The sequence below is a fragment of the Hemicordylus capensis genome, chromosome 6 (genome assembly GCF_027244095.1).
Source record: "Hemicordylus capensis ecotype Gifberg chromosome 6, rHemCap1.1.pri, whole genome shotgun sequence".
NCBI lineage: Eukaryota > Metazoa > Chordata > Lepidosauria > Squamata > Cordylidae > Hemicordylus > Hemicordylus capensis.
The window spans coordinates 21,733,403-21,752,124 of NC_069662.1; the positions used below are offsets into that span (position 1 = coordinate 21,733,403).

An 18,722-nucleotide genomic window follows, 5' to 3' on the forward strand; every position below is an offset into this window, starting at 1 on the left:
TGCAAGCAAGTGCTCTTTGCAATGGGACTGAATGTAATGTGCATTGTCAGTTAATGCGCTTGAACACTAAGGCACCATGCAGTGGTAGTGGGGAGGGTATTGTATATAGTCTATTGCTGGGAGCATGGACTCCGCTCCCAGATGATCTGCACTGCGAGTTGTAGTGCAGAGCTCCGGAGGCCGAGACAATGTGTCCCGGCCTCTGGATATCCCACCATGCACCATGTACAATGCATTCGGGGATTCCCCCAGGAGACGGGCACTCTAGGCGCCCGTCTCTGAATCTACTGGAGCTGAACATAGCCCCAGCGAACACACAATCCCGGAGCCCAGATTAAGGGCTCACTCGAGCCCTTAAACCGGGCTAAGAGCCAGGTTTAAAAGCAGGGCTAGGTAGCTCTGCCCACTGGGATTGGGCCCAATCTCAGTGCTTCTCATGCACAGCCTAACCCAGGCTAAGTTTCCCTAGCCTGGGATCGGGTGCATGTGAGAATAGCCTCTTTGTATAGAGATGGTGACAGGCTCAAACCCTGGCATCTCCAAGTAGGACTGGGAAAGAACCTCGTCTGAGACTCCCAGAGAGCAGCATAAACAACACCGAGCTAGATGAACCAGTGATCTGACTCAGCAGAAGACCGTTTCATACTGTTAGAGGTTTGCCTTAAAGCTATGACTGAGCAGGGTCCAAGATGTGTTAGAAGAATGTTGACATGGCTTAATGGTCAGTAGTTATATTCGCTCCATCTCTACACTGTGTTAATTGTTAGGTTGTGGGGGTCCCAACTTGTATGTCCCCAGCTGATGTTGGACTACAGCTCCCTTCGTCCCCAGCCAGAATACCCAAAAGCCATGGTGACTGGGGATAATGTAAGGTAGAGGGGTGTGTGTGTGTGTGTGTGTGAGAGAGAGAGAGAGAGAGAGAGGGAGGGAGGGAGGGAGGGAGGGAGGGAGGGAGGGAGGGAGGGAGACAGCAGTTTGGAAGAGAGACAGAGGGTTGAGCCAGGAGCTAGAGACGTCTTAAGATTCAGGGCATATTTCTCTGTGGATGTGCTGCTCCGTAGGCGCACATACTGTTTGCTTCCACTGACGCTCTTCTAGTATTTTTGTAAATAAAGCAAATATTACTCAGTGCCGTAAGTCTCCAGTGCTCTCTCCTAAAGGAAGCCAAAACCCAAGTATGGCTGGTGCTAGTTCTAACTGCCTGGAGAGGAGTCGTGGGGAGCACGTCACAGGATGTTTAGCGTACAGCCTGCCAATTCACACACTGCTGCCGAGGTCCAGAACTTGGATTGTGGAGGATCTGTTGTGGGCTAACCTAGATTTTAGTATAGCTTTAAACCACAAGAACAAACATCCTTCTGCCTTGTCAATCTGTGGGAAATAGTTGATTATTGCCAAGGAATGTTACAAATACGGCATGTGGAGAGCAGAATAGAGTTTTCAATAGCATATGATGCAAAGGGCAGGGGCTCAGGCAGCAATCCCAGTATGCAAATTGGGGTGAACAGCCTTATTTTCATCTGTCAGATGTTGGAGAGTACGCCAGTAGCCCAGCCGGCTTATGAACATAGAAAGGTGCCCTAAACGGAGTCAAATCATTGGTCCATCTAGGGGAGTATTGTCAACCCCAGCAGAGCATCCTTCCAGTGGCTGCTCCTGTTTTCTGTCTTGTGTTTCTTTTTGAAGATTGTGAGCCCTTTGGGGACAGGGAGCCATTAGATAGATAGATCTAGATCTAGATCTAGATCTAGATCCAGATCCAGATCCAGATCCAGATCCAGATCCAGATCCACATCTATATCTACACACACACACACACACACACACACACACACACACACGTGTGTATAAAAGCTTTGGGAAATTGTGTTGGAAAAGAACATTTGTTTTAGCAGTAGTAGTACTCCTCTGACTAGGAGCAGCTCCCGAGAGTTTTAGCCAGGGGCTTTCCCAACCCTATTTGAGAGGTGGCAAAAGCTGGTGAATTTATTGGCACTACTCCCCTTGGTGCTTCTGCTGATGGCGGGCAGCTACCTTTGTTGTTGTTGTTTAGCCCACAAGTCCCATTGCCACAATGTACTATATTATCATGTGGTGAGGGGACTTCTGGGTTTAAAAAAAGGGGGGGCTGCTACCAGCAGCTTTTAGGGAGAGCGTTGCCACAGACAGACACTGGCAAAGCAGATGAGCTGGAAGCGATTTTGGGAGATCTTTTGCCCTCCCATTGACTCTCCAAATTTCTGTCAAAAGTTATCCATGCAGAACTTGCAGCTCAGTTTTAGAAGAGGAATTTCAGGGTTCTTCTTCCCAAGGAGAAACAATGGAGAATGTTTCTAATCATTTCTCCACATCCTTCATTAGGGACAGAGACCTGAAAATAGGAACTGTCGCTGATAGATAAAGACACTGGCTGACATACTGTGCAACAGGACACCAGCCTAGTAACATTATGTTACACAAGCATAAGCCCATTGGAAATAATGGGCTTACTTTTGTGAGGCACATTTTGCACAAATTGAGCAAATGCAATGTTGCCAGGCTGACATACAGTTAGGCAGCATGTCAGCCACTGGGAGCATATGCAGGCCATGCACTGGCACAGGCTGCAGACGTTGGGGCATGCATCTCACAAGGAAAGGCTGCATGTGTTGGGTGTGTGTGTGTCCACAAGAAACTGAATGGGCCACCAAGCTGTTCCAGAGAGATGCTGCAGGAACTGCATTCTTTCCCCCACAAACTTGTTGCACTACCACTCCCATCATCCCTAGCCATAGTGGCCAATAGCCAGGGGTTATGGGAGTTGTAGTCCAACAACAGCTGGAAGGCCCAAGCTGTGCAGCCTTGCATTTCTTATTTCCTCAACCTGGCATGAAAGTTAGGCCTGGTTAGAGAAGCACCTTATAGTGGGGAAGAAAGGCTATGAACCCCATTCCCTGAGCACCTTCCTCTCAAGCTGACCAGCCCATGAGAGGCACCAGCTTCTCCTGAAAGATGAAAACCCCTTGGGTTCCCATGGCTGACGGTGGGATGACTGAGCCAAGGGCTTTGGGCTTTCCCTTTGACTTTCCCCCAGTTGACAGGGTTGCGAGAATGTTTGAGCGAATGAGCGAATTGGCTGACAGGAGCGGAGATGAAGCTGACAGAAAATCTGGGAACAAGTTGGAAATAGGCCCCAAGGCTGGGGCTGGGAAGGCGTCACTTAAACTCTGTGGAGGGAGGGAGTCACTGCGAGTTTTATCCAGGAGAGGGGCGGGGGGTGGGGGGGAGAAACAGGAGAAAAAGAGGTGATTTCAGGACAGGCTGCTGTATAAACAGAGGGTTCAGAAATCTGTAGTCAAAGAAGCCCACATTCAATGATTGCACTATATTAGGCTGATTGAGTAAATGAGATACATTTCATTTAATGCGTCTGCTTTAATCTGAAGAGCTTTTCATTCTGTCCCTGCCATTGCATGGAATATAAGATGGGGAGCAAAGGTTAGAATAATACAGCGTTTCTCAAGCTTGGGTCCCCAGATGTTGTTGGGTCTTGACTCAGGAACTCCCAAGTACAGTCTTGTCCCATCATGAATGCTAATTGGCCCCACGTAAGAATATTTTATTGGAAAACAGGCTTTTTAAATGTGTGACATGCCAGCTTCGGTGTTAAGATTCTTTTTAGAATGGGAAAACTTCTGGTTTTTTAAAAAAAGGTGTTTAATTGTCCTTGATATCCTACCCCCCCACAAACTCCCACTGGCCATAAGGTATTAGTGCTCCCAAATCTACTCGTTTGACCCACACAGTTTTTTCCACCCAGTAAACCCCCTCCTGGCTCAGGATGGTTTTTGCAAGAAAAATTTCCCCCCTCTTTGAGAGGAAACATGCTTAAATTGTGGGTTCTCAAACTTGGCTCCCTAGATGTTGCTGGACTACAACTCTCATCATCCTCACCCACAGTGACAGAGTCCAGCAACATCTGGGGAGCCAAGTTTAAGAAGCTTTGCTGTAGCATTCCTCCACTGAGTAGGACGCTGGAAGAGAAGACCTCCAAGATCCTTTCCAGTTCTAAAACTTTATGATCCTGTGTGGTTCCCCATCCAGAGAGCAACAACTAGAAGCGTCCAGACCTGCTTAGCTTCACCAAGATGGCTGCATCATGTAGATTCAGGCCATTCCCTGCATATGAGATGAGTCACGTCTCATTTCCCCTCCCCTCCACAAATATCCTTTTCTCTGCCCGGCAGCTGAAGGGTGTTAAATCCTGCTGCTGATACAATGCCTTAGGGATTTGAGCTGTGGAGAAGCATGTAAGCCATGCCAGTCCCATCTGTGAGCTGTCAAGCTGGTGCGGAAGCAGGAACTAAATGAGTGTAGCAGGTGTACAGTGGACTTAATAGTAAATGAGCCAGCTGGGGTGGCCAGTACTATCTGGGGGGAGAAATGAAAAAACGTTGTGATTTTTGACAAGTTCTGCACCCTTAGTGACGGGAAATAGGCGATTGCATTGCAGAACTTCCAGTTTTCAGTGTATAATCAATGCTTTTCTTGTCCTGACCATCAGGCCTGCAGCAGCCACATTTGCAATGGTCTATTAAAAGCTTTTAAGTTTTAAAAACACAAACGCTACTTAAAAAAAATTGTAATGATGTTGTCAGAGGAATGGAAATGAAAATTGGCAAGGATGTCCTCCAAAGATTACTCCGTGGAGAGAGTACGACAATTTGTTTATTGTTGCCCTAATCCTACCTCTTTCCTCTGTGGAAAAATGACTGCAATTTTACTCTAATTGTTTGGGGGTAGGGAGAACTCTTGTTTTGTTTTGTTTTTACAGAGAAAGCTGTAAGTGCAACAATGCAATCACTTATTTTCTATCTCTAGGAGGGTAGACATCGTCAAAAATCACTATGAGCATTTGTCCCCTGAAATGGTACCAAGGGCCGAAATTTATGGGACTGGCTCATGGATTATAAGGACAGGTTTGTGAATTGCACAAAAGAGCACAAGGCAAAGATTTGCTAATCTATTTGCCCAACTTTTGCTTTGAGTTTCTCTGACTTAACAGTGGCCAAATTCACCCGTAACGTGGAATGGGCCCGCGGTTCTGCGCCCCCTCGACCGGCTCTCCTGTCCGGATTCGGACATTCAGGAGAGCAGCTTCTCTGCAGTCAGCAAGACTACAGAGATGTGAGGGGAGCTGGCTGTGCAGGCTTCTTTCTTAACGGAAAGACAGCCTGCACAGCCAATCCGGCTGGAGGGAGGAAGGAGCTTCCTCCCTCACCTCCTGTCCCATGGGTCTGAAACTGCAGTGCCAGCATTTGGATGTAACACTGGTGCTCCAAAACCAGTGTTAAGGGTGGCGAAACTCAGCTCTGACTGATGGTTCAGAGTGGAGTTTGAGGAGGGAAACTGCAGATTCCTTTTCACCCTTAACTCCAGTTTGCCAAATACAAATGTGCGGCTTCAGAAACCAGAGGTGAAGGGACCTCTGGTTTCCTATTACATCTGAATTTGGCCAGAGTAACTGTCAACCCAAAACAATGTTTAAAGAAAAATGATGCTCATTCATTCAAATACAGTGAGCTGTTCACAATACAGTGGTTGAGAACAAAGCTATGCACAGTTGGAGTAAAATCACATTGTATCAGTGGCAATTGTAATATTGTTTTTGTAGTTACACAGCATATTGTGTCATTTATATAATAAGGACACTTATTATAAAGAACACTTTATATAATAAGACTTATCATTTATACGTAAACCTTAACACTTCTTTTTTAATCTGTATTGATTCATTGAGTTAAAGAAGACTGTTTCTGCTTTGTTTCTTTTTCTTTTTTCTATCTATCCATCTTTTTGAGATCATGAACCCCTTAAACTGTAATAAACCTTTCCTGGGCTCTTTAAGATGCATCCCATTCAACTGCAGTCACTCCTGGGGATACCAACCAGCAGTTTCCCCCTCCTCCATTCATGCACATACTCTTTTTCACTTGCACATGCCTGCTTGTACTCATGCTCAGGTGCATGGCTTTTGTTATGCATGAAACACTCTCACGCGCATGCAACACTCTCACAATCTCTCACTTTGCGATATGAACTTGCTTCCTGGATGCTCTCACAAATGTGCACTTTAAAAGGTGCCTCTTTGCTCAGTTAGCAGGGATTTAAAGTGGTGTTTCTCTTTATTTATGGTGGGCGGGGGGGGCGGGGGAAGGAATGGGCCCTATCCATCCCCAGCACACCAACTCTCCAGTGGCTGTTGCTGGTGTCCATCATGTTTATTTTTTAGATTGTGAGCCCTTTGGAGACAAGGAGCCATTTTATTTATTTATTCATTCATATCTACGTAAACTGCTTTGGGAACTTCTGTTGGAAAGCGGTATATAAATATTCTTCGTTTTTGCACACACACACCCCGTTTTCATTGCGGTTAATGATTGACATTCGGCACAATGGTGTGTCGGCCCTAACCCACAAGTTGTGCAAATAACATTACATGAGAGTAATCTTATTATTTCCAATGGGCGTACTCTCATATAATGTCATTTGCATGTGTGTAATGTTAGGTTGGTGTATGATTGCACAATATGTCAATCAGTCAATTTTAGTCTCAAAAGGATAATTTGCAGTTTAGCACTAGGAAGGCGAGTATAAGATGAGAACAGGAGCTTCAGAAGTTTGTATCTTCCAGGGTGTTCCAAAGATTACTATATTTTCCTTAGAAGGTTCAAAGGCCCAGCCCAGGAATCAAAACGTAAGATGTCGGGCAAAAAGAAACAAGCTACTGCCTTCTTGTTGGTCTTTGAGGGAGAATCAGGCTGTTAAAGGCAGAATGAGACAGAAGGAAAGCAGACTGAATAAGAAAAGCCAGGTCACTGAGTGCTGAAGAAGAGGCTGCACTTGTGGAGGGAGGAACCAAATTGCCAGCGGGGGGCAGGGGGAGATGGAGAAAAAGAACACAGGAAGCTGCCTTATATTGGGTCAAACCATTGGGCCATCTAGCTCAGTAGGTCCACTATGACTGGCAGTCACTTTCCAGGGTTTCAGGCAGGATTCTTTTGTAGCCCTATCTGGAGATGCCATGGCTTGAACCTGGGACATTCTGCATGCAAAGCAGATGCTCATACATTGAACTATGACTCCATCGTTGTAATGGGGGCCGCCACATACTGAGACAAATCGTTGGTCCATCAAACTTAGTACAACAAGGGTCTTCCCCAGCCCTACCTGAAGATGCCAGGAATTGAACCGGGGACCTTCTGTATGGAAAGCTGATGCTCTACTGTTGAGCTACAGCCCGATAACCCACATTTAAGTGCATTCAGTTTAGAACAGAAACTATTTGAGTTCAGTACCTAGCTGATGTAGATAAGTTTAGCTGTTGTTATATTTATGCCCCTTCTGCTTGTGTGGTTCACGGTTTAAAAAAAAAATGCTTTCGAGTTTTGCTTGTTGTATAGATCTATCTATTGGTGTGTTTTTCCCCACAGTAAAAAAAATAACTGTCTTATTTATTTGGTCTCTGAAATGTTGTTCATCACCCCACGTCTTATTTGCATCTCACTCTGCTGTGCACAAGACTGAAAGTAAATTGAATGAGTCATAAAAGAAGTCTCAAAGACTGGAGTGATGGAGGCGTGTTTGGTGGAGGCAGCGGGCAGGAGGAATATTTCCACTTGTGGTTGCAGTGGAGGCCAGAGGAGGGGAGGGGCAAGAAGGGGGCTAAGTCAGAGGTTCTCAGTCTTGGGTCCCCAGGTGTTGCTGGGCCACAACTCCCATCATCCTCAGCCACATTGGCCATTGTGGTCGGGAGTTGTAGTTCAGCAACATCTGAGAACTTCAGTTTGAGTTTTCCTCACTTCCTCTCCCACTCATGGTCCTGCCAGACTATGACACCTGATAACGGGCTTCCCTGAACTGACTGGCCTGTGGGAAATGGGATGCTGGGAAAGAGGGGCCGTTGATCTCATCCACAGAAGAGCCCTGTGGATGAGATCAATGGCCTCTCTTTTCCATACATTAGACTCACTCACGTATGTATGTGCACATGTGCATTTGTGCATGTGGATGGTTGTGCGATTGTTGGGCAGAGTGAGTTTGTGGCAGGCAGTAGCAGGGCATGGCTCTACACCATGCCCTCTAGCTGTTTTTGGACTACAACTCCTGTCTTCCTCAGCCACAGTGGCCAGTAGTCAGGGATGATGGGAGATGTACTTTGATTCTGTGAAGGAGAGTGGTACACAGCGGTTACAGCAGTGCAAGGAAGGCTAATGGCAAGAAGCTGGATTTGGCAGTCCCTGGAATGGGGACTGGTTCTCTTAGGGTAGCACAAAGCACATAGACTGGTTCTGATAATGCAGCCCTGGTTCTCTTGGGAGGGAACCAGGGTGCAGGATCCCAGGGTTCCCTGGGAAACAAGAATGGTCAAAGGCAGGGATTCTCAACCTTGATTCACCAGATGTTGCTGGACTTTTAACTCCCATCACCCCCAGCCACAAAGTTATTGTGACTAATGATGATGGGAGTTGTAGTCCAACAGCATTTGGGGACCCAAGGCTAGGAACCCCTAGTATAGGGGATTAGTGGAGAGGAGAGGCTGGGAGGAAGGACACCTGCATTCCTCAGGAACTGAATCAAATCGAATGCTATTGCACATGAGCTGGGACATGTGTATTCTCTCAGAAATGAAATAAATTGAGATGGGTACAGCAGAGGCAAAGTCACATGGCAGGCCATAGAGTCCCTTGGGAAGGGCATTGGGGTAGGGTTACAGCTGTCAATGTCTGTGTGTTTTCTCCAAGCTCAGAACATTATGATTTCTAGACTCTCTGGAAGACAGCTCTATTCACATTTTTAAAAACCTGTTTCATATATTCTGCACCAAGAAAAGCTGATTTCTGCATAATCGGTGTATGGACTTTTCTGTCACAAGATGTGCTGATGACCACCAATAGATGGGTGTGAAAACAGATTAGACAAGTCAAAGAGGATGGGCTATTGGCCAAGACAGCTACACACAGAGCCTCCATGTTCAGGAGCAGTATATACCATTGAATATAGTGGCCAGAAGACAGTCACAGGGCATTGGGCTGGCTACTTTGGGAAACGGGATGCTGGACTAGCATATGAACAGAGTCAGATCACTGGTCCATTTAGCTTAGTACTGCTCTGACTGGCAGCAGCTCTCAGGAAAGAGTTTTCGGGGAGGAACCTTCCCAGCCCTACCTGGAGATGCTGCCAAGGATTGAACCTGGAACTTTCTGCATGCAAAGCAGATGCTCTACCACTGAGCTAAGGCCCCATTGTTAATGGAGACCTAATCCAGCCATGAACTTCTTATGCTAGTGTACTGTATGAATTAAGCTATTCTGCATAATTTATTCTCTCCTTTGCTAGGCATAGGGAAGGGCAAAGCTCTCTTCAGGGCACTGAGGTCCCTCCCCAACTGCTGAGAGAGAGAGAGAGAGAGAGAGAGAGAGCTGCCTCTCTGGCTTCTGAGATTTCAGCCGGTCATGTTCACCACACACTACCAAGTATTATAATTATTTATTTATTTATTTATTTATTTGATTTCTATGCCGGCTCAGGGCAGTTTACACAGAGAAATAATGAATAAATAAGATGGATCCCTGTCCCCAAAGGGCTCACAATCTAAAAAGAAACATCAGACAGACACCAGCAACAGTCACTGGAGGTACTGGGCTGGGGGTGGATAGGGCCAGTTACTCTCCCCCTGCTCAATAAAGAGAATCACCACATTAAAAGGTGCCTCGTTGCCAAGTTAGCAGGGATTGGGTTAAAGCCCATAAAGTATGGGCTTTAAAAAAAACAACACATGGAAGCTGGTGTCCCCAGAAAGTGGTATTCTTTGCTAAATACATGTTGCATGTTTTCTGCAGTCCTGCAGAAACCACAGCAGACTAGGGCATGCATCAGCTCAGAGACGGAGCGTCTGCTCTGCTCCCAGAAGATCCCGGGCTCCATCCCTGGTATCTCCAGGTATTGCTGGAAAAGACTTGGAGAAGCTGCTGCCAGTCAGGGTAGACAGTACTGAACTAGATGGACCAAGGGTCTGACTCTGCATAAGGCAGTGAGTACTTTTAAAGTAGTGATTTTCTTATATTGTGTAGGAGAGCAATTATTCCTATCCAACCCCAGCATAGCATCCCTCCAGTGGCTGCTGCTTGAGGGATGTCTGCCTTGCTTTTCTTTTTAGACTGTGAGCCCTTTGGGGACAGAAAAGCATCTTTATTTATCTTTTCCCCCTGTATAAACCACTCTGGGAACTTTTGTTGAAAAGAGATGTATAAACATTTATAGTGGAAGTACAATCAGCGTTCCCTCTAACAGGGATTCCCAGATGTTGTTAACTACGACTGCTAACCAGAATCCCCAGCTGCAATGGCTTTTGCTTGGGGATTCTGGGAGTTGTAGTCAATAATGTCTGGGGATCCCTGTTAGAGGGAGCATAAGCTCCCCATGTTCCTATTGGGCTGGGCCTTGGGGCAGTGGGGTGCATTGGACTCCCTGGAGTGCACTCCCCCACCACCACCAGTTTGCTGAGGAGCAATGGCAGCAGGAAGGTGGATGGCTGAGTGACTGCAGCGCCTCCCTTTCCCCTCCTCAGAGGATGGGATTCCTCAGGCAGTTCTGGCCTATTTGTCAGGAGATAAATGGAACTGTCTGTGCAAGAGAAATATCCTGTCACTCTGATTTGTAGAGACGATGGCCAAGCGCTGTGGATAATCCGAAACCAGTGCTCCCTTGGGCTCTTTCGTCCTTTGCACCCAGCGCTTTTGTTCCTTGTTAATTATTTAGAGTGGAAATCATTCCCACTCTAAAGGTCTATTGGGGTCTAGAGAATGCCATTTCGAGCACTTGGCAGAGATGGCCAGAAGAAGTCTAGTGAGTTAAAGGGGAGAGTGGCTGGAAGCCAGACTCATCTGTTCCCTGGAAGGAAATGGAGGCTAGCTAGTTAAGGGGATGGAGGGTGGGGTAGATTCAGCTCTCCTCATTTCTCCAGAAGGAAATGGTGTTTCCTGTATTAAAGGAGAAGAGGGCTCGGTTCTGTGGGAAGGGGAACATGGAGCAATCAGCAGCAGTCACTGTCCAGGGTCCTGAAATCAGGAGCTGGACCGGCACTGCCCAGGGTGCTAGAATCCTGAACTGCCTCCCTGCATTACGTGCCTGGCTGATTATAGGGAGCTCCCCAAGGGACTGCTGGCCCCCTCCCTTCACTCTAGCCAAGCTGTTGCCATTCTGTCCATCAGCATCAGGGGAGCTGTTCTGTCCAATCAAAGGCTGCTGGATACATTGAGGTGGAGAGCCTTGACAGCTGTGTATTTCTTCCTTTCCAAAACCTTGCTGAGGCAAGGCAGCATGAAACAGAAGGGGAAATGTATACAAATGGGTGGCAGAGAGAGAGAGAGAGAGAGAGAGAGAGAGAGAGAGCATGAAGGGAGAATCCACTCTGCAGTGTAGCCATATGAGGGGCTGATCTGTCCTCCCCACAAGCATTTGAGGATTTCCCCCTTATTTTATTGAATTTCCTCCTGCCAGGCCTATCTTCTATTTTGTTCCCCACAAAACATCTTTCCACTCCCTTCCAAAAATCCGAGTGAAGAGTTGCTCCTCAAGCTTTCCCTCTGACTGCACTTCTGCTCTCTTGGGGAGAACCCAAGAATCCTTCCTCTTACCAAACAGATCCTTACCTGTACTTTGCAACCCAAAGGATCTTCATGCCCCCCCCCCCAATCTCATAAAAAAGCTACTGCAGGCAAATGGGGACAGCCTGTCCAGAAGATCAGGTAGCCAATGCCCGGCTTATTTCCACTTGTTATTTCCCCCCATGCACTCATTTACTTAAATAACTCCCTCCCCATCACTGTAGTAATCCCTCAGATGTATTTGTAAAGTGCAATCATCCCATCTCCTCTCTCAGCTTCCTCTTTGCTCAGCTAAAACAGCTCAGTGGCCCTTTTCAGCTTAGCTCTCAATAAAGCGGAGGCTTTGGCCTACTTCTCAGTGTGCTGATCATACCACTTGAGGAGTTCACATGACAGAAGGCTCAAATGTTTTTATATAAGGAAAAAGAAATCCTACATCTAGAAAACTAGCATATCAGGAGAAAGGCATGGGCAGAATCCTTCTCCTTGCTATCTACTTTCTATGTGCAGGGAATGTTTTGTATGGAAGACCACTCAGCTGTGAGAGTTCCACCTTCAACCTGAAGTGGGACAGTCCAGAAACAAGCTTGCCTCCTCATCTGCTGTTTTGTGCTTAAAATGATGCAAGGAGAAGGTAACCTATCTCTGGATAGGTGGGTTAAGGCAGGTATTCCCTGTAGCAGAGTGAAAAAGAGCAGAAACTGAGGCTTGTTAAGTTTATTGAACAAAGTTACTAAGGTTTATTACTTAACGCTTAACAAATTACAAACAGTCCACTCTGAGTGGAAGATCATCCTAACAGAAAAATAACCCTCTCAATTGCCAAGTTAGAAATACAAATTGACCGATCAGTCTACAGAACTGATGATTGACACCAGCATTCAAAACTCTACCCCAAGTCTGCACACAGATCTACATACATCAGTGGCAAGAACAAAGACTACCAGGCTGTTCTCATGAGCAGCTAAGACTGGGCTAGAGCAGCTAAGCCCGGGCTTGGCTGCCCATGCAAAGCACCAGGAGCTGCATGGCTGCTGGCGGTGCCTCGGCGGAAAACCCATCCAGGGAGCCTGCCAGTTAGCTGAGGTTAAGGACGTGAGTGCACCCTTGAGCCAGGCTAACTGCTCATGTGTCAGCACTGGCTGCTCCCAGCCATCGCCAGGGGAGCCCCACCATGCACTGTGCACTTGTGTGGGGCATTGGGGGATTTCTGGGGGCCGGAACAATGCATCCCGGCCCCTGAACCTCTGCACTGCCTGGGGCGGTCCGCATGCTCAGTAACTCTTTTAGATCGTCTGCAGGGAAGGTAAGCTGCTGCAGCCTTCCCCACTGCCTGCCCGCCTTCAAGCCCACTCACAGGATCGTGAGAAAGGGCTCAAAGTATATACTGTACACATAAATGCCAAAATTCCCAGTCCGGCTAGAGGCAGAAGAACGATAGCTGTTGTCTAGATTTGTCGGATTACAAGAGACTCTCCATCCTTGTGTCTGGGAATGATGGGAGTTCCCAATAACAGCTGGGAACCCAAGGTTGGGAACCCCTGAGATAAGGGAAGGGAATCACGGAAGGGGTGGAGGAAGCAGACTGTTCCCATGGCATGCAGATGAGCAGATACGGATGGTCTGGTGGTCAATTGGTCAGGATTTGTTCAAATGGAAGAATTCAGCCAGGCATCAGTTCAGTTCAGTTTATTAAGTTATATTCCGCCTTTCAGCATAAAGTGCTCTCAAGGTGATTTGCATTTTTAAAAATGCATTAAGAAAGAACCATAACATAACAAAAATGGAATTTAAAGAATTCTAGCCATGCCTACATTTAAAAGGATTAAAAAGCTTGCCTAAACATTAGTTTTCACTGAAGGTGAGCAGTGAAAGGGACAGACAGGGCTCTCTAGGGAGGCCATTCTGTAGGTGGTTGTGCCAACAAAGGAAAGGCCCTGCCTCCTATGGTCATCAGCCTCACTTTGGATGGCAGGAGAGCATAAAGTAGAACCTCTGTACAGAAAGGAAGGTCATGGGCAGGTTTATAAGGCCTGATCAGGAAAACATTCCAGGGAGAAATGGTTAAACACCCCTTCCTAATGCCACTGCTCCAGTCAAAATCAAAGAGCCCCCCAGCTGCTTTACATTCTGGGGGGCGGGAACCACCTGTCAATACAGTCACAGACCTCTGCATCAGGTCTGTTTGTACTCGTAGGCTTGGACGTGAAGGGTTAGAGCCAACGAGATGTGGTGGCCCTTCCATGAGGCAAGATGAGGTGGTGGCCTCAAGCAGTAGTTTACTGGGACACTGGCAGGGCAGCAAAATGCCCCCTCCTACATCCTTCTATTATCCATCACCGAAGAAAAGAAGACGAAGAAAAAGTGGAGGAGGCTGCATGCCCAAGAATCTTGAGGAGAAGAGCTGATCTTGTGGTAGCGAGCATGAATTGTGCCCTTTGCTAAGCAGGGTCTGCCTTGGTTTACATTTGGATTAGTGACGACCTGTGAATACTGTGCAATAGCTCCTTAGGGTGGGGCAATAGCTCAGTAGTAGAGCATCTGCTTGCACACAGAAGGTCCCAGGTTCACTTCCTGACATCTCCAGGTAGGGATGGGAGAGATTCCTGCCTGAAACCTTGGAGAGCCGCTGCCAGTAGGCAATACTGAGCTAGATGGATCAATGGTTTGCCTCTGTATAAGGCAGCTTTCTACGTTCCTATGTTCCCTATGTAAGAGGTGGGTAGCATTTGGCACTCTACCTCAGGCACATGGAGGTCTTGGACCACAACTGGCCAAAGGTGGACTTTGAGGAGCGATCTCAAAGCAGAGAGAGAGAGAGCACCACCTCAACCAGGGACTTTCAGGCTAGCCTCTTTTCCCATCAAATTGCATGGTGTGCTTTTTTTTAAAAAACATGGCCATTGAAGCTTTAATGGATTGAAACTGATTAAACCCGCAGCATTAATTGGGACAAGGACATCAATAAGCTTTCCATCTTGCTTTGCAGGTTCAACAATGAATGCCGCACGGAGATCAGCTGTGGATTCGGAGGCGACGGAGTCCCAGACAGAGACTTCCCTCAATGCCACGGAGATGCCCGCCAAGGAGAATGTTTTTTCAGACATGAAGGACAAGTTCATGAACAAACTGGGCAAGCTGCCAAGTAGGTAGAGCTGGGCTTTTTCTGCTCCCCAACTTCAGGGTGGAAAGTAGGGGACATGAAGCTGGTTGATATAACATCTAATCTTATATAAAGCATGCCTGTTATCCCCTGCTAACTGAGCAAAGAAGAGGGACTTCTAAAAAGTGGTGATTCTCTTATATGTAGCAGGGGAAGAGCAACTGGCCCTATCCATCCCCAGAACAGCATCCCTCAAGTGGCTGCTGCTGGGGTCTACTTTATGTTTCTTTTTAGACTATGAGCCCTTTGGGGACAAAGATCTATCTTATTAGTTTATTCTCTCTCTCTGTAAACCACTTCAGGAACTTTTGTTGAAAAGCGATATATAGATATATGTTTTGCTTGTTTTGTTATTTGAGTTAAATCAATTAGCATTTCTTGGCACTGGTTTTTTATTTTATTTTAATACAGGCCTGTGTGTATCCCATAATTCCCCACAAGTGCAAAGAGCAAAAGCACAGAATGTGTTACTGGAATCTCTGCTTTCTTTCTTATGAAAGAATTTGTGAACAAGTTGCTAGTCCTCATGCCTGTGAAGCTCTGCTTGAAAACGTGTGGGCAAAGCCTGGTGAAATTTCAGAAGCCAAAGAGATGGCTGAACCAGAGTCCCAAGGTTTATATGGCCTGCATTGCACTTGGCCTCAACAACTGTAACTAGAAGACCCAGCACACATTATGTCAGTGCACCTATGATGGCAATGTATTCATTTTGGGATTTTTGCTCTGCCTTTCCTCCATGCCAAATAATGGTTTGGGACCAAGATATCTTAAGGACTGCTGCTGCTGCTCTCCGCTGCCAGCTGGGGAGATCCCTGCTGAGTGGTGCTGATAGGAGAAAGGGCTTTTTCCATGGCAGCATCCTGAAAGTGGACTTCCTGTCCGGTGGAAAAGGCAGTCTTAGCAAACATGAATCATCCCTTTGCTAAGCAGGGTTCACCTTGGTTTCCATTTGGATGGGTGACTCTGTGTCAGCGCTGTCTGTGGCAGGATACCATTTTTGGGGATGGGGTTGTAGCTCAGTGTAGAGCATCTGCTTGCATGAAGGCCCCATACCCAAGATCTCCACATAGGGCTGGGAATGGTTTCTCTTGCCTGAAAGCTTGGAGAGCTGCTGCCGGTCAGTGTGGACAATACTGAGCTAGATGGACCAATGGTCTGACTCAGTATAAAGCAGCTTCCTCTGTCCCTGCATCTTGCCACTTCTTAGATAGCCTTCTACCACCGGTCCAGCCATTCCAGAGAGTTGTGCTGTATTGTTTCTCCCATGCCTGCTTGTGGTACCGATTCATTCACTCTGCTACACTGAGTGTTCTTTGTAATAAAAAGAAGGGCGGGGTAAACCCTCTCAAAACAAATCTTATATCTATTTCTGAAAGAGCTGGAAATGCTATGATCCTTTTGGATACATAAGTAGAGCACCTCCGGCTGGGTGAGAGGGAGAAACCAGCAGACTTGGGATAACCCACAGATACATGGATTTCACAAAAGTCTGGGGGGGGGGGGCGGGGCGGGGACCTCAGAGAGCAAAATACCCTAAACTGCTGCAGTGCAACTCAACAGAGTGGAATGTTTGTGGACTCAGAGGACAGTTAACAGACAACCAGGTAGGCAGAGCTAATGGAATTTAATGATGAGGAGTGGGGGCGTGGGGTGGGGTGGGGCTTGAACACGAAGAGCAGGGAATTTCTGAGCCTGGAGAATATTCCCTCAAGACAATCACTACCATTTCTTCTTCTGAGGGGGGAAAGTGTTTAAAACACCAGGTCACAGTGGCGGCCGGTGATGGTGGTGCAAGGTACCCTTTAAAAGTTATTACTGGCGGTCCCAGTAGCACCTGCAAGTGGTCACGAGCAGTGGCGCCCTGCCCAGCATCCCATGCAGCGGTTGCTGTGGCTGCTGCAGCTCCAGCCCTCAAGTAGAGTGGCACGGCTTGGGGCTGCTCACAGGAGCCAGCGGTACCTCCGGGAATAACTTTTTAAAGGTACCTCTCAGCACCCCCCACCCAGTGCTACTCTCATCAGCCGTCACTGCTAGATCAGGCACCAGCTCAAGTACCACATGCACACCAGGTGTATACTGCAACATTTTGTTGTGGGTCCATACCTGTAAATATTAATTTGCTATCCAGGCTTGCAGGACTCAGCTTTCAGCACAAAAAGAAACTGAGAGGACAGCTGGCCTTGTGGTAGCCAGCATGACTTGTCCCCTTAGCTAAGCAGGGTCCACCCTGGTTGCTTATGAATGGGAGACTAGAAGTGTGAGCACTGGAAGATATTCCCCTCAGGGGATGGAGCCGTTCTGGGAAGGACATCTAGGTTCCAAGTTCCCTCCCTGGCAGCATCTCCAAGATAGGGCTGAGAGAGGTTCCTGCCTGCAACCTTGGAGAAGCTGCTGCCAGTCTGTGAAGACAATACTGAGCTAGATGGACCAATGGTCTGACTCAGTATATGGCAGCTTCCTATGTTCCTATGTCAGTAGGGGCCCCTTGGCCTGCAGTTTTGATGCTTTTGAGTACAAAATGCACATCACCTGAGTATCCCCCATGTGCCTTCAATTGGCAAGATGCAGCCTCCATATCCCCTTGCTCGGTTACATCTGTGGATGTCCTTGTAATAGCCCAGATAACTGCATCTCTTCCCAAACCTAATCAGTGGAGCTCTGCAAGATGAATAATTCATGCAGAGATTTTTCAGATGGAGTTCTGTGGGATTAGTCGACTCCAGAGAAGAAGGCAGAGTTTAAATATGAAGAAGGAGGAGGAAAGAGTGGGGGTTTCTTCTTCCTCCCCTTTCCAAATGTCTCAGTGACATAAAAGCTGGAAGGGATTGCAGTGGATTGCAAGGATGGCGCCATCATGCAGCGGAAGGGCATAATGGCTCACAGGTGGACTTAGGGAAGTGCTCCAATAGTGGAGAGAATTTGCAGAGAGCTATGGAGTATCGGGGAAGCATTTCACCTGCCTTCATGGCTGTGTTTCAAGTACCGAAAGCCGCAGTAGGGTAATACCTTTCTAGGGCCAACTGAAATATTACAGCCGCCTCATGGCGCAGTGAGGAAATGACTTGCCTAGCGAGCAAGAGGTTGCTGGTTCGAATCCCCGCTGGTGTGTTATAGGAAGGCATTGTCTCACACTGTGCGGGAAGAGGCAATGTGCTACCAAAGAAAACCACAGGGCACAACTTGACTTTTCAGAGCAAACTCTTGAGTTCACCAGAGCTCTTTAGGATGGATTTTAAGGAACATATATAGCCAGCAATACCCAGCAATATCCCCCCCACTCCCTGCATACACAGAGAGAGGGAGAGAGAGAGAGGGAGAGGATATTGCTGGACTGGATTTAAAAAACAACAACCCTTCATTCTGCACTTTTGAATAGATTTAAGAAGGGGTGGACAGTGGAGAAGGTGGTACACGAATGTGTGTGGTGCCAACCTAAATAGGTTTGCTCAGCATTAAGTCCTGTTGAGTTTAACCAGCCTAACTCTACCCATGTTTTCACAGAAGCAAGTCCCAGTTGTGGCAAAGCAGGCTGCGACGGAGGCCCAGCAGTGCAAGGCCTTCACTCCCAAGCCTTTACACCTTGCACAAGAGCAGTGGCATAGCCAGGGCAGAGCGGGCCTGGGCTCAGTGGATGTGCATGGCTGCTGACCCCAAGCCGTGGCTCCCAGGGGTGGCGCACCCCCTGCTCACCAGCCGCGGCTCCTGGCCACTGCCTCCGACACCCACCGCTACCGTCACTCGCACCCCCTACCAACGCTTGCCAGCCAGCTCCTGGGAGCCAGCTGACCCGCGGTGAGAGGTGTGGAGAAGCAGCAAGACTGGCTGGCTGGTGGGAGGAGGGGGCTCGTGAACTCCATGGCCCCCAACCCCAGGCAGCCTGAGTCCCAAGAACATCGTGAAACACACAAGTG

General features: G+C 47.6%; 1 protein-coding gene across 1 annotated transcript in view; it reads left to right on the top strand.

The window, feature by feature from the left end:
- Positions 1-18,722, top strand: part of SYT5 (synaptotagmin 5) — a 49,868-nt gene that overhangs the window by 16,307 nt on the left and 14,839 nt on the right. The window contains exon 2 of the mRNA XM_053261438.1: positions 14,638-14,793. Within this exon, the coding sequence (XP_053117413.1) occupies positions 14,638-14,793 (156 nt within the window). The remainder of the gene's footprint in view (positions 1-14,637; positions 14,794-18,722) is intronic.